General features: G+C 38.3%; 1 protein-coding gene across 6 annotated transcripts in view; it reads right to left on the bottom strand.

Annotated features, from left to right (window-relative positions):
• Positions 1 to 3,314: 3,314 nt before the first annotated feature.
• Positions 3,315 to 16,366, bottom strand: part of nedd4l (NEDD4 like E3 ubiquitin protein ligase) — a 51,668-nt gene continuing 38,616 nt past the window's right edge. For all 6 annotated transcript variants that reach the window (XM_083929565.1, XM_083929566.1, XM_083929567.1 and 3 more), the window contains 15 exons: positions 15,621 to 15,698; positions 12,599 to 12,653; positions 11,876 to 11,934; positions 11,476 to 11,541; positions 10,481 to 10,710; positions 9,140 to 9,261; positions 8,767 to 8,837; positions 8,396 to 8,491; positions 8,216 to 8,289; positions 8,038 to 8,098; positions 7,769 to 7,828; positions 7,501 to 7,608; positions 6,374 to 6,470; positions 5,951 to 6,023; positions 3,315 to 5,171 (listed from right to left, as the gene is read on the bottom strand). In XM_083929565.1, coding sequence (XP_083785691.1) covers positions 5,069 to 5,171; positions 5,951 to 6,023; positions 6,374 to 6,470; positions 7,501 to 7,608; positions 7,769 to 7,828; positions 8,038 to 8,098; positions 8,216 to 8,289; positions 8,396 to 8,491; positions 8,767 to 8,837; positions 9,140 to 9,261; positions 10,481 to 10,710; positions 11,476 to 11,541; positions 11,876 to 11,934; positions 12,599 to 12,653; positions 15,621 to 15,698 — 1,353 coding nt within the window. In that variant the 3' untranslated portion in view covers positions 3,315 to 5,068. The remainder of the gene's footprint in view (positions 5,172 to 5,950; positions 6,024 to 6,373; positions 6,471 to 7,500; positions 7,609 to 7,768; positions 7,829 to 8,037; positions 8,099 to 8,215; positions 8,290 to 8,395; positions 8,492 to 8,766; positions 8,838 to 9,139; positions 9,262 to 10,480; positions 10,711 to 11,475; positions 11,542 to 11,875; positions 11,935 to 12,598; positions 12,654 to 15,620; positions 15,699 to 16,366) is intronic.

Here is a 16,366-nt window from a genome sequence, read left to right as displayed (position 1 = left end):
TGTGACATGTTTTGTTTTCACATGTTAAAAGTTTCAGCCACATGAGAAAATGTGGAAATTGAATGTTCGGATAAAAATGTTATATGTGATTTTGTACAAAGTGTTTTGTTTCCACGTTTGGGAACTGTAATCCACAGAAAATGTCCACTTTTTAAAGTTCAAATTATCATTCATATGTGAAAAAGCCAAATAAATGTCCAGTTCACATGTGATGTTATCTTATTTTCACTTTCAAATAGTATTTAATGTGTGAAAATAGCCAATTGCATTTAAAAATGTGGAATTTACAAGTGAATACGCAAAATTCATGTGATGCCATGTGCCATGTTTTGTTCTTACATGTTATAAAAGCCAATCACATATGAATGTAGTTAACCCATTCACATTACATTTGAATTCACATGTTCACAAATATGAACTTCACATGTGACGGTCTCTTTAGCGTCCTGACAGAAGAGCACCTATGTAATAAGATACAGGGTTGGAGGTGACAAAAAGTCAGCACGGGACAAAACCAGCAGTAAAATTAGACACTCATAAAGTAAAAGCAGAGTCAAGTCAACACGCTTGCATGTTTGTCGTGTTGTTCTACAAGTTAAAGCCTTACTTTATTTATCGTAGAGCTAATTTTACGTTTCTCCTTTGAAAGTCCACATTCTTAGTAGGTCGATTGAAAATAGTTCATATATACGGTTCATTATATAATATGTCCCCGTGGATCGGTTTGATAATAAACCGTGTCACCTAAGGCAGATTAGGAAATAGCTGGAGGTCTGATGCATATGTCGCTCTGCTCAGTTTTCACCCTCTGACGGCGTAATGGTAAATCACAAATTCCTAACCAGGACCACTTATACCACGACAGAGGGCACTGAAGTTAAGTTTACACTTTGTTGTTGTCAGACTGCAACTATTCCTATCAAAGCAGAGTCTGCAGGGCGGTCACCGCATGTTTGATACAAATAGACAAAAACATGTAGACTCTCTGAAGATGTTAGTGTTCAAAATGATGTAGTAAGAATGGCTTTTGGACGGCCCACCGACCGGCCCTCCCAAGTTTTTAAAAACCTTTTACTCAATTATAGAGCTGTAGTAAAGAATCCATTTGTACGGACGTGGGAGCTTGTCAGGAAGGGGGTTAAGTGACGCTCCAGAGCAAGGCTAAAGTTTGACGAGGGAAAAACGTGCATGGCCATTTACAAAGCAGTCCCTTGACCTCTGACCTCAAGATATCTGAATGAAAATGGGTTCTACGAGTTTCCTCTTTACAGAAACTCTATTATTAAATATGCTGTATCTTTGAAAACCAGACTCAAACTCTTTTTTTGCAAGTTTTAGTTCAGTGTGTGGTTAATGGGTAAAACCTTTATTTTGGAATCAGTATTATTAGGATTTCCTTTTTAATAATGATCTTGTTCAATCCTCACTGAAATAGTTTCTTATATTATATACCTTATCTTGTGTTTTTGTCATGTCCATGATCTTACATTTCTGTTTTGAAGGTAAAGTGGTGAATGTGACTGCGCTGCATTACATCAAGTTACTATTTCTGCAAGTTATTATCATTAAGGATGTTGTATTATAATCATGTAAAGTGATCATGCCTCTCACAGGGTGATGTTGTTAAAGGGAAGAATTTAGCAAGTCTTATAATATTTTGGATGGATGTTATGAATCAAATATTTTTGCCGCTTTGACCATATGACACTTGGGAACAACTTTAGAGTTGAAAACATTAATCATTAGAAGATTTTCAACTCATAATGATCAACTTTAGGTTCAGGTTATTGTTTTCCACCAGGGTTTCATTGTGAGAGACTGACTTTTACAGAAATCCAAAGAAATGTCTGTTTCCTTATCATTCGACTAACGTTTAGATTTACTTTCATTTGCACATTGTGACATTCTTTTTGTGCAGGTGGATCTAAAGAAGAGTTGGCTCTTGGTTTGTTTGTGACCAGATTGAGAGTAGCGCTGCTTGATAAAATGTCCCCGGACAGGCAGGGTGGCTTTTATTTGCTTGTCCTTGGAGCTGATAACTCCTAGATTGCCTGTGTGAATGAACTGAGGTCCCTTCACCACACCACGTGCACACATACACCAAAAAAGAGAGACGTTAATGTCATTAATGTCTCCCTTTTGTCTCCAGCAGCACTTTTTAAAAAACGAAGCGACCTCCAATGAAAGGGTTTTGTTGGCATCAGTAAAAAAAAAAATAAAGGTGCTAAACTCAAAGGACAGTTCTGGTATTTTTTAAGACGATTAAAAGTATAAAAGTCAGTTCAGGTCAGTATGAATGAACTGAAGTATAAATCTCAGAAGGGCCCCTTTCAGAATTTTGTATTATATTGAATGTTATTTTCATTTTATTTTTAAATGTTAAAGTTAACAAGGAACTATAAAAGAACACTGTAAAATATTAGTACATTTGTGTAAAGTATAAAGAAATGGGTGCACTTAAGTGAACGTATTTAGTTTCTATCCACCAGTGCAAAATATTTCATTTCAAACGTACAAAACCAGAGGTTTTGTATTTTTAACCCTCCTGTTGCCCTCAAATTTTACTGACACCATTTATTCTAGGGGTCAATTTGTCCGTAGCAATTTAAACATCTCGAAAATGATCATAATCAATTTGTTACTCAAGTTAAGTCGGGTACTTTATGAATTTATTTAACAAAATGAAAAATAAAGTGTTTTAAAGTAAGTCTGTTATTTTAAGGGCTATTTTGTGTTATTTGTAATATCTGGAATGAAAGTAACAGCCGTTATCAAGGACAGTAGCAGGAATTTGACCTCATATAATATTTGAATTGTAAAATAGACGATAATAATAATAATGATTAAATCATCCAGATTATCAAATTGACCCAAAGGAACACGGATGCGACAAGTACATGTACAATGTGAACAATAAAAATTTATATATATAATCATGCCAATTTTAGGTTTTTTATGAGTTGTCCCCATAAAATGAGGAAAAGTCATAAATATAAAGCAAAAAAAACAAAAATATGTCATTATTTAGAGATGTTAAACATTAAATGGGGTCAAATTGACCCTTAGGATAATAGGAGGGTTAAATGTTCAAAAGGAACAGGTAGTTCAAAAATGAAGTGTCTGATTTCAAATGTTTTATTTGTAAAACGTAATGTTCATATGGGACTTTTAGATAGTTACTATACTCAGCAATGTATTTTATTTTATTTTTTTGAATGTATCGTCTATACGTTTCTACTCATGGTATAAAGAAAGTCCAGTCATATTAACTCAAACAACACACTGAGAAGTTTCATTTTTTATTTGACTGAAGTTAAATGAACCACAAAGAGTTGCAGAGAGTGGTGGAATCTTTAACAAAAGTGATATTTCCCGTCATTCATTAAAAAAAAGGACTAATCTTTACCGAGTCAGTGTGAGAGGTGGGATCACAGAAGGGAGGAAACACACAGGAGGAAAGGAAAGGGGCAAAAGAAGAGAGAAAAGTCTAAAAGGATACACTTGTGTCAACTTTTTCTACCTTAGCAGCAGCCCAGATTTACAGACTATTTATATTGCACCAGGGAAGTGCTCCGAATGGAAACAAACAAAAAAAAGAATCACATTCAAGTTAATGACAAAAGACATACAACAGGCGACATGACCTCAGAGTGATCTATAAAGTGCCCTTTAGGTTCAATGGTGTTAGAAAAAGGAGAGATAAACAAAAACATAAAAAAGAAAAAAAAAACATTTTTTCCTTTGTAAGAAACGTGCTGCTTTATATTCAGTGGCAATCACAGCTTTTCTCTCAAACACCCGCGCACACACACAGCTTCATTTTTAGTGTTGTTGATCAGTAATACTTCTGTTAAATTCATACATATATTTATAGATCATGAAAGAACTTAAAATGTGTTTTTTTCCAAGAACAATTTACAGCATTATGAACAGCAACAGGCATGAGAATATTAATATAATCAAACGTCAGAGAGAAACTATCCCCAAGCTTTAGTTTTCCCTTCTCGACCTCGAGATCGATGACACGTCCAAATTACTACGATGTAGTCAAAGCAAACACAAGATACAGTTTCATGCTGCTTTCATAGCACTACAATAAAAACCATTTAATTCAACACATTTGCTATCACCATAACAAATGATATGGATTATAATTCCCCGGGCTAGCCAGATTTACACTTCACGCACCATGTCATAAAGAAATGGCTAAATAGTAAACAACGTTGTTCATCAGTACAAACACATGGAGAGTTTTTTCCTGCAGGAATTATACCAATGATTTAAAAATCCATGATGAGGAAAACTATTTAAAAAAAATCATCTTTGGGGATTTTTTTTTTTTTAAATCCCACCATTCTTGAATCCTTACCAGTGGCTAAAAAAAAAAAAGAAACCGTTATTCTACATAAAGGCTGCGGCGGCGATTTCTGATCACACAACATATAGACAAGGCTCTACGGAGGGGTGGGGCTGATTTTCCTGAAACGTGATTGGCTAGCATTCCTAAGGTAATCTGGTGTTGGTCGAAAGGATTTGAGAGAGTTGTGATCATAGTGCCATTGCAGTTTCTTAGAGAAATAGTGCATGTACGTAGGAGCCAGATTAAGGCCATGCTAAGTCCCCTCCACTGAAGGACGCTTGAATACTGTGCTAAAGTGTACATAAAGGAGCTGTTTGAAATGCATTTGTATTTTCCAGCACTGTAGATTTTCACAGGACGAGGGCGGAGGGGAAAGAAACGACAGATCAGGGGCCAGCTCATTCATCGTTCATGCCTGTGGATTATAGATTTCAGCATTTAACAGTGCGCCTCTCCCGTTCTTTCCCCCAGCACCTTTAAGGAGTGACCTACCCACTCGGAAAAGATTTAAAGACGTAGGCATGTTGGCTCGACATATCGCTGTACAGTCTCAAGCCACCGTGCTGTGGAAGTGGCGCTCAGTCAGGCATTACAGTACAACATGCTCTCACAGAACTGCTACAGCAGCTGGTTTGATATCCCTGTGGCTTTTTGTTTGTGTTTTCTTTTTTATTGTTGGTTGTTTTGATGCGTTCAGAGGCTGCTGTCTTAGTCGACTCCCTCGAAGCCCTGCGCGTTCTCCACAGCCATGAGGAGTTTCTCTCTCAGGTCCTCAAATGATTCGTAAGTGGGCAGATCCAAGCGGTTGAAACTGGGAGGAAAACGTTTAAGTTATGAAATCTTAAGATGAAATACAAATACAAACAAGTACTTGACTCTTGTGTACTAAAGTATTATAAGTGTGGCTGCATGGCTCCATAGCCAGTGATGTCAATTGATCGGTCCACTTTGATCCATCCCTTCCCCAACAGTGACTTTCATGATCCCTTCACTTTTCCTCCAGCGCCCACAATACTTTGTTTATTGTCAAGCACCTTTAAAACGTAAAGAGATATTTTCCTGATTCCAAACCAGCTCTATCGCATAGCAGTGGGTGCAGCACACAGAGCTTAGAGCACTGGCATCATCACCATTTCCGGCCGACCTCCTCCAACCAAACGCCGTTCATCTGCACACACTGCCACGACACAGCTGGTTTAAAATCAGGAAAGTATCCCTTTAAAACATTCCCATCTATCTAAGCTGCAATTAGCAAATGTAAATATGATAACATACTAAATTAAGATGGTGAACATGGTAAACATTACACCTCCTTAGCATCAGAATGTTAGCATTGTCACTGTGAGCATGTTGATATTAGCATTAAGCTCAAAGCACCACTGTGCCTAAGTACAGCCCAAAAGTGTCTAGCATGGCTGTAGACAGTTGAGGTTGTTTTATCTGTGTGTGTGTGTGTGTGTGTGTGTGTGTGTGTGTGTGTGTGTGTGTGTGTGTGTGTGTGTGTGTGTGTGTGTGTGTGTGTGTGTGTGTGTGTGTGTGTGTGTGTGTGTGTGTGTGTGTGTGGGTGTGTGTGTAGTTGTAGTAACATACCATGTGTGAGCTCTTGGCAACTTATCTGGCGTTCCCCACTGCTCAATTGTGAACAGCTGCGGTCCATTAGAACCTGGCACAAAAAAAACAGACACGATGATGTTAATGGATTATAATCACACAGTTGAGATACAGAAAATAAATACTTTTATTCAAACCCAAATACAAAATATATGTATATTCATATCTATTGAATTTACTTTTTAAGGATTGACTCATTTAAAGCCCAATGTAAAAAGAAATTATATTAATCAAAAAAGCTAAATAAAAAAACTCTGATCACTGAATTAATATAATTATTGTGTCACGTACAGCCCAGGCTCAGCAGTTTAAACAGAAAATATATGATTTTTAAAGAACTAGTTCTATTATACAGGAGCAGGAAATAAAGGAAACCTGAAGTTTTCTAGTGAGGTAACGTACCATAAAGCTCGGCAAAGCCATTCATGGGCACTCGTGATGTTCCCGTAACAAACTGGAGGAGTCGGATCCTCTTTTCAGCATCCATCAATAGGACAACCTGATGACAGAGGAAAGAATAAAATCTCCTTTTAAAATCTCTCATTTATCAAATATCAGTCACTACTAGGGTTGCAAAGGGTCGGAAAATATGGAAAAAGATTTGAAGCAAAGCTAAACTCGGGAAAATCTTTTTAATAATTAACTTATAGGGTCAGAAAATAAACATAACATTTCAATTAACCAGAAGATAGTAAGCAGAGTGCATGGTTTATAACTTAGTAACACATTCGCTTGTTTTTGCTAACTAACTGTTACCATGCAGGATGTAGCTTGATTGAGTTTTAATTCATTAATTTCTTTTATAAATTAGTTGTTCACTTTAAACATTTAGTTTGCAAACAGCCCACATGGTCACAAGTACAGTACCTCTCCCCATTAAGTTAACATGCTAGCTAAGGTTAGCGAACTCACCACTTGGCCCATTTCACATTGTATGTATTTAACAAATGAATGGGTTTATTTGGCAAATTACTGGATTATGTCAGCATGACATGATATGACAAAAGGTTTGTTTTTATCTGTATATGACATAGTAAATACAGCCTGAGCAGATAACCCCAATATTTCCAGTTTATTCCTGTTAATATCCATGGAAAGTTTTCCACCTTGAATAATCATGGGATTTTTGCAACCTAAGTCACCACCTCGCATAAAAAAATATTTATATGATACAACACAGAAAGAGATGATAGAATTATTCAAAGCAGCAACGCTTTTGTTGACAGTTTTGCAATCTAGCCTGCTGTCTGAGTGTGTTTGCTTGTGTGACTGCGTGTGTTAAAGTCAAGACAGGTGATAACCAGAGCAGGTAGTTTAGGCTCTTTCATCAGTGCAAACAAGCATGTTCTTCCAAACAGACTTTGATCTTCAAAAGCGAGGCCAGCAAACCTGTCACAGGCAGGACGGAGGGAAAGATGACTGGAACCCAACTTTTATTATGAAACATTCAGTTGCTGCGATTAATACGTGGCGCCGCGGCTGACAGTTAACACAATCCATGTCTGTGTGTGGCTGCATCACAGACGTACCTTCCAGAACCACTGTATGACAGGGTGGTTGGGACAGTAGCCGTTCTTGTAAACAGTGTGTTGCCTCCAGTCGTTGACGTCGACGTCACCAAGACCGCACATGAGCAGCTACACAGAGACGGAGGGAGAGAGACAGTGTATTCTACCATTGTCACTTTCTGTTCAGTTAAAATGATAAATGTAACATTAATATAGGAGTATACTGTACACAGACACTCTGACATCAAATCTAATCAGAAACTGGTTAAATAAAGAAACCATACTGTACCTCCAGTTCGTTTTCATCAAAGATCTTGATCAGATCTATGAGAATGAGCTCGGTGAAGCCCTGAAAATCAAACAAAAGGGGAATTAAGTTCTGATGAACTCAAGCAGCATAACAACAGAACATCCCATTAAATAATTAAGATGTATAAAGTTTTCGAAGCTATTAAAGAAAGAGGTTTAGGTTTAGATTCAGATGGCCTCAGGCATGGCAACCCAAAGTATGTGGTCACATTGCCCCCAAGTGGCGACTGTATTATTGCACATAAATACCTCCAAGAAGGCGTTCATTTGCTTCTGGACTCGATTGACGAACCTCCACTGGATGACCAAGCTGTCAGAGGGATGATTACAGACATTCATATTCTTGTTTGATAATGGAGCTTCATGGTTATCATTGCTGAAAGCCTGTAATTATTCATAAGAGGAAAACGATTTGTAATGTTCTTACTCAATGTATTCCTTTTTGTTCTCGTTGGTGACCACCATGTCTGAGCCGCTGGGCTTCAGGTCGACCTGATACGTCTGATAGAAGAGAAACAAACAAGATATAGAAAGGCCCGGAGGCTCGCAAACATTACATCCATTTAAAAAAAATAAATAAATGGCGAGTGCTTTTGAGCGTGCACACCTGTCCAAAGTTGTCCTCGTCAATACAGAACCTCAGGTCCAGCTCGGTGGGATCGTTCTCTAGGATCCACTTCAGAGAGTTGTAGTATTCACTGTCCTGCAGGGATGCAATGCAGGGCGGATAAAAATTACATACAACAAAAATTATAAAATTCATTGGCTTTTCTTTGGGGGATTCATCCTTGGCTTTGTGAAGTGTGTCTGTATTTCTAATCAAACAATAAGCCCTGTGGTCAGTGCTGTAAATCAAAAATGCTGATTGTTAATATAATAACATATTTACAACACACATTTAAGTCAAAGTTGTTGGCCCACAATTGCAGCATTTCTAATAATGAATCAGTTAATAATCTAGTAGCGATGAGATCTTACCACTGACTCCATGTCTTTAAGGGAGATCTGTTTCCCCAGCATCATCTTGTAGAAAGGCCGGATGAAAAAACCTAAAAAAGCAGAAAAGTGTGCTGTGACCTAAAATTTACAAACATTAGAGGCATGCTGCAAATACACACAGCAGAAAATAATAGAAAGTCTTTATCGCCCTTGTACAGAACCCAACAAAAATGAAATGCACTACTCCTGTTCAGAGCACTAAAAAGACAAACACAAAACAACTTAAGCAAACTGTCAACAACTAATAAGCAATAAGCAAAATAATAAATACAATGTAAGATTCAGTAGGTTTGCCCTTGAAAGAAAGACACGATGACAAAAAGTTTCTAATATCACAGTCATCACAGCTTACCATCCAGTAGTTTTCCATGAAACACAGCCATTCCTGCCACACGTCCGATGAATTTGAAATAGGAGAGGTGATCCTCGTTACACAGGCCAGAGTTGGGATTGATTTGGAGAGTGTAGTTGTCTCTGCACAGAGGAAGAAAGCCATTTTAATAATCTAATTTCCAGGTTATTCAGTAATGCTCGGAGCAGTCAGTAGCACCCAATGGGCTTATTTCTCCTTCTCCATTTTGTTACGGAAAATCTATGCACCATCTCAATAGAATAACATTGCTAGGCAACAGCCTGGGTCCCTGTTGACTTCCTGTCAGTTGCTGTCATTCACATCCACTGCAACAGGAAATAAACAGGAACACATTTGGAATGTTTACAACTGGGAAACTATCGATATCTCGACTGAAATGTTATTTGCAGCTGCGAGCTATGAAAAAAGGAAATGTACAAAATGCTTACAGCCCTTGATTTAACACAACAAACATTGATGACCTCACTAAAAAAAAACCTAGCTTCATAAAATCAAGACATTTTCTTTTTTATATTGGACACTTAACTGTAAATTCTAGTCTTCTAAAATATCTTGTTTTGTATTGCAGATTATTTACAGAACTTCATATTTTTCCACCTTTACCATGGCAACAAAACCCTGCATTTACACACACTGTGTTGGAGCATCTTACATGTAATTAAGCATTGTTCAAATATTAAATAAAATTGTTTTAGCTAAAACTGTTGTGACTTTAAAAAGTGTTTTTATGCACCCCGGAGAAAACACAGGCGTGGATATAGAAACCTTCAAGAGGGTTGCTACGTACGGCTTTTCATTTAATCACACCTAAGTAATTATGAGTTTCTGTGATTAGTAATAACAATGTGGTTTCATTTAAAAGGTGTGAAGATTTAATCATACTCTTATGTTTCATTAAATCAAGCAAACCTTTAATTAAAAACATCTTTGCATTAAACATCCTGTTTTTCGTTACCTTTGCCCTACATGGCAAAATGAGAGAGTGATCATCTATTAATAATGGTGCCAAGAAAGGGAACAACACATACGTCATTTTAATTATCTAAACGCTTGCTGTTTGTGAGAAATGTGTACCAGGATGGCTTCTTGAATGAGAGGAAAAGTTAATCAGAGCTAAAGGAAACTTTTACAAGTCTCATAGGGAAACAATACTTCAGCTCTGCCCCTTACTCCACTTTGTGGAAAAGGCCAACCAAAAATATGAGTAGAGGAGGTTTTTTCCATGGCTGCAAACATGTGGCATGGTTTCTCTAATACATGAACTATGTCCTGTGTCATATCCTGTTTGAACCTCAGTTAGAGGCAGCTCTGTAGACTTACGTAGCAGAGTATTCGAACAAGCCGTAGTAAGGATTGAACATCTCCTTCGATAAGAGGAAGAACCACTCTCTGGCCACACCGCCGTAGTCCAATCCTTTCTCTGACTCAAACTCGATCCACAGCCGGGCCTTCAGAACATCGGGCCTCTTCAGGGACATGATTCGACGGTACGACTCCTCAAAGATGTTGTTCCTGTGTAACTTCATCTCGAAACGGTTGGGGATGTCAGCCTGGAATAGTTCACAAAAAAAAACTAATTTGAATTCAAATAAAAACATACATGAATTAAATACAGGCAAAACTAAACTAGGAGTGAGGAAATGTGGAAGTTTGTGACCATGGTACACATGAACTAGTGCTGAAGTTTTTTATTTTTTATTTAAGATCATTGGTTTTTGGCAGTTTTTCAAGCCTTTATTATTTAGGACGGACAGGAAATGGGGTGCGACAGAGAGGTGGAGACAAGCAGCAAAGGGCCGGAGTCGAACCTGCGGTTGCTGCCCCGAGGACCTTCAGCCTCTTTACATGGGGCAACTGCTCTAACCACTACTGCTGAAGTTTGTTACTCCTGTGTGCTGACCTTAAACATGCTCTAACATGAGACTGAATGCACTACAAATTAATCTCAGGTCAAGTGTTATTGTTAGTTTGTCCAATATTAGACTCCTTCATTAAAAAACAGCAGTTTGGGAAGAAAACCGGCAGTAACAATCAATTCTGCAGTCCACCTATCAAGTATTAATCAAGAAGAAATGGGAAATGATTGCAATGAATATTTAGCATGTGAGAAACACGTCCAAAACTCAGTCATGCAGTATCAAGACAGTGTGAAGGAAGTTGAAGTATGTAATCAAGCACAATCAAATTGAAGCAAATTAGACTGCCTCGGTGTGAGTCGTGAGGTTTTGACCAAATTCAGTTTTGTTTATGAAAAAGTGCCCCAGCAGGAAGCCAGAAACCCAAAACAGATTTGTATTTTAAAAATCACTTCTTACCGGTTTCTTCAACTTCTTCCTGAAGTAGTCGTATTTCTGCTTGAACTCTCTGGAGTAGGGAACAGCCTGGACAGACAACAAACAACACTGATCAATGCCCTTGTAAACATCTGCTTTGTGCTTTTGTTTTTTTAAAACACGAAAAAAATAAATTATAAAGTGTAACTTGGGGAGGAGAGTTGGCAACGAGAGAGAGCTGAAGTGAAGTGGCACACAGAGTGACATAAAGGTGTTGGTATGTTAAGTGACAACCGCAGCGACAAAGTGATTTATCTTTGTTGTACAACAACACTGAGGCTGATGTTGTAGCGTGAGCGACAGAACCACAATGTTAAAAGAAGAACTTGTTGTTTGAAAGACACTCTCTGGGGAAGAGTGGCAGGAAGGAGAAACTACTCACAGGTCCTGTGATAGCTGGACTCTGCAGACGAGGGTCCTCCCACTGCGTGTTCTTTGTGTCTGGATGAAATAAACACAAGTAACACAAACTCTTGAGGCAAGAAAAAGGATGTATCAGGATTTAATGAAAACTATAGCAAAAAGTATTCATAATTAATAAATAATAATAAAAATTACTAATTGATTATATAATCTATTTAGCAAAAACCTGAAAAATTAGCTGGTTTCATTTTTTCAAATGTGGGGATTTGGTGCCTTTCTCTGTTTTATATTATTGTAAATTGATTATATTTGGGTTTTGGACTATTGATCGGACAAAATGAGTAGTTTAAAGAGATGAATGCATGAAATCCAACAGATTACACTCTTAAACTATCTTTTGGGCAAAAAACTCCAGACTTCTGCACCTCCTCTTGGCTCTATTTTCAGGCTTTAGAAAATCAAACCCGTGACGAGAGACTTTAGCCGATCACAGGTCATTTCAGAAAGAGAGAGAGTGAGAGCATCCTTTGTATTTTGAGGGCGAAGTATTCCCTTAAACAGCATGACTTGTCCCCTGAGTTTCTGCTGTAATAGATTAGGTGCTTTGCTGTCCCTGACACTGAAAAATCTGTGTCTGCACTGCTACACACTATAAAAAGTATCTTAAGAGAAAGGCTGCGTAGTAACACACACATGAACTAAATACAAAAATGGAAGAGAAAGAAAATTGGAGTGGTCTTACTGTGGTCAATGTAGAAGGTGCGTCCGTCTGAATGAATTCTTTCTTCCCATCCAGGCTAAAAGGGACAAAGAAGAGAAGTGTGAGAAAAGGCATAGAAAATCATAAGACTACACTATTAAAACAGGCCATGCTCAAATAGTTATTTAAATCCATCCACTTTTTTTCCCCTTTCCTCCGTTTGATTGAACTTGGCTGACCATACAATGGTCCAAACACTGACGGCCTGGCATTGCAGGCGAGGAGAGCCCAATCAAACACCACAAAAGGAACTGAAAGGATTTTCTCTCCTATTTGAGTCAAGGTCTGAGACATCAGCAAGGCAGGGATACGACCACAACATAAAAGGTTAATCACCACTAGTAGTTCAAACCAGTACACCACCACTGACACGGTGAGCACTCAGGACAGTGTCACAGGCCACACAAAAACACACCCACCCACACACCCGCCCACCCACACACCCACACACTCGTACGGCACCAGCAGTCAGGCAATTAAAACAGTAGATTGAGAGTAAAGGTGTGGGGAGAGGGGCCGAGTCTGAGAATGTGTCAAACAGGGTGAACATCAGGATGTGTGTTTCTAAGCAGGGCTGGGTGATAATTTTATCATTATAAAACAAGAAAATTGCAATGAAACCGTTATTGTGCTGTATTGCTTTTCACAAAGACTCTCATTCTGTCTTGTGTTATAAATCAAAGTCACCTCTCATCTTTACAGCGGTATGCTCTACTGACTGGAATATATTGAATATATTAAATATAGTTCAAGTAATCAAATGCTGAATACATGTTTTAGAGTTTTCAAAAGATTGACAAATTTAATCTAATTTACATTTGAACCAATTTATTTATTACTACTATTTCTATTTATATATAAAAAATGAGCAGATTTTAGTAGGTTGTGGAAATATTTCAAGATTATTTATTTAAATGTATACATATACTATTTATCTCTGTTTTAAAACCGTTTTTGTTTGTTTAATACTCAGTTTAAATATATTAAAAGATATAGAGTTAAAAAAAAGTGAAATAAATGTGTAATGGTAATAAATGTGATCGTGATTATGATTTATGCCATAATCGAGCAGCCCTATTCCTAAATTTGCTGCGAGTGCATGAGTGGAGAGCATGCAGCGTTCAGACAGTTAGTAGCTCCTTTTGTTTCTCTGCCTCCCACTGACCCCTTATTCAACCCTGTTCTCTTCCTTCAGTCCTTCTAATTCAGTCTCCTTCCCTCCCTAACAAACCTAACGGTGCATCTCGCCTCGTTCCACTTTCCCAACTCGTCTTGCCTCAGACACTAACATCTAGCAGTCTGAGAGATCCCAGGAGCTCCGCATGTTAATCGCAGAAGTGGTGGTGGTGCAGTGGGGGAGAGAGGGGAAAAATATTGATGAAAAGGAAGGGAGAGGAACAGTTCATCCATGCCGGTCATGAGAGAGAGAAAAGACAGAAAGGGAGAGTAGAAGAAAAAAAAAAAAAAAAAGAAAGCGCAAGGCTGTCTGCAGGCATTTAACCAGACTGGACCGGACCAGACAGGTAGGTAGGCAGGCAGAGGGAGGGAGGCACCAACCAACCTCCTCTGGTAGGTTCTGCCAAACAGACATGGCCAGGTGTAGAAGAAGTTGCATATATTAGATCCACCAGAATGGAGAGAGAAGAGAAAGAGAAAGAGGGAGAGAGAAACACACACACATGCACACATCACACAAGCCAGTGAGATGTGCAGGCCAATGAAGCTTTGATTATTCAAATGCTACTTATGGTAACGTTTGGCCCACTTGTTGGGAGTTTGTCTTTGTCAAACAGATAATAGCGCAGGTGGCAAACAGTCTTCACCTCCTAATTAGGGATAATCACTCAGCCCCCAGACTCTGCTCGCCAGTTACATTCTCCCACTGACAACCTCTATTCTAACAGGACTAAAAAGGAAATGTCTCATACAGTCTGATCAAACGATCATGTCTCATCATCTTCAGCAAAAGCCACTTTGTTCACAAAGCTTAAATTTAAACAAGACAATTGGGTTAAAGGGATAGTCCTGTTTTTTGAAGTGGGGTTGTATAAGTATCCATCGTCAGTGTATTACAGACTGTAGATGGCGGTTGACAAGCCCCCAGTTTGAAAAAGCAGGCAGGAGGACAAGCGCAGAAGCTAAGAAATGTACTGCTGTGGACGGCCGCAGCAGCTTAATGTATTAAAATGTAATTTGTGTTATAAATTTGGTGAGAAATGTCATTATCAACACCAGCATTGATGTGTTCAAATACAGTACAGTCATAATTAGTTTACAGCTAAAAAAAAAAAAACACGTTTAAGTGTGCAATACCTTGTTAAGTTTAACTGAAGTAGTTTAACTGAAGCTGTTATCTATGCTCTCGTCAAAGCCACCAGAGTGCATCGACTAAAACAGGATTTTTTTACTTTGCATAAAGCAGCAGTTGCTGTTTTACTGCAGCTATTATATCGGTTAGTTTCTTTGATGGTTTGTAACCCTTTAAAACCCCAAAGTCACAGACTAACACAAATTAGCCGATGGAGGCAGTGGTAGACCAGCAACTCCCAACTCCCAACAGCACAGAATAGGCTAAGTCCCCCGCGTAAACTTAAACAGGACTGTCTGATGGCCAAGTAGAGTGGTGAAAATATTCTAAATATAGCGTACACTTAAACTGACCAAGTCAGTCAATCCCTTGATAAGCTTCCGTGTCAGGACTCTTGCCTGTTCTCCCAAACTGGAGGCGTGCCTATTGCCTACTGTAGGTCATACACTGACTATGGATAAGTACCTTATGCACCTCCACTTCAAAAAATCAGGACTATCTCTTTAAGATGACAACAGAAAAAACTTGACAAGCCACTGGTGGTGCAACAAGGTGATTCAAAGATTATTTTAGAAACTGGTTACACAGTTACAGTAACTTAAATAGACTTATCTAGAACACATAATAAAGGCAATTATTGGGATCTATAAGGCCAAAGTTTAAATATGCAGTTGGTCTAATTGTGACTGTACTTACAGGAAGTGGACCAAGTTCACCAGGCTCCATTGAGCTCTTATTCCTCATATAGACTGGATATTTCAACCTCGGATCCTCCTGGTTGTCAAAAGAGAGAGAGGGAGGGGAGAGAATAAGGAGATACAGAAATGTAAATGAAATATTTCAAAACGGAGTGAAGAAATATATTTAACTCCTTAGTCTGAAGAGCTGAATCCTGATAATCCTGATGTAACTGATTTTCACACCACCAGATGTCACTACAAGATCCTGGAAGAGCAACACTAACCACTGTCCTCGAGTTTTTCGTGTCTATTTAATTAACTACAACTGTCAAATAACGCTCATAATCACATTCAGAAACAAAACATATAAATCACTTGTGTATTCTACAGCTTAATAGGCTTTGAACACTTTATCAAAGGGTCCCAATGGGTTTCATGGAAAGAGCTATAGATATTGGTATCCTTTTTAAGGAACATAGAGCCGGTACAAGAAATTTAAAGGTCCCATATTGTGCTCATTTTAGGTTGTATTTTGGTTTTCTACTAGAACATGTTTACATGCTTTAATGTTCGAAATAAACATTATCTTTCTCATACTGTCTATCTGAATATTCCTGTATTCACCTTCTGTCTGAAACGCTCTGTCTCTTTAAGCCCCCCTCCCGAAAAAGCCCAGTCTGCTCTGATTGGTCAGCTCTTCTGGGTCTTATGCATTTGCGGTTACAGCATCTCTGCACCGTCATTGCAGCTGGGGAATGACTG

Source organism: Echiichthys vipera, assembly GCF_963691815.1.
Source record: "Echiichthys vipera genome assembly, chromosome: 16".
NCBI lineage: Eukaryota > Metazoa > Chordata > Actinopteri > Perciformes > Trachinidae > Echiichthys > Echiichthys vipera.
This window is presented reverse-complemented; position numbering and strand designations above follow the sequence as displayed.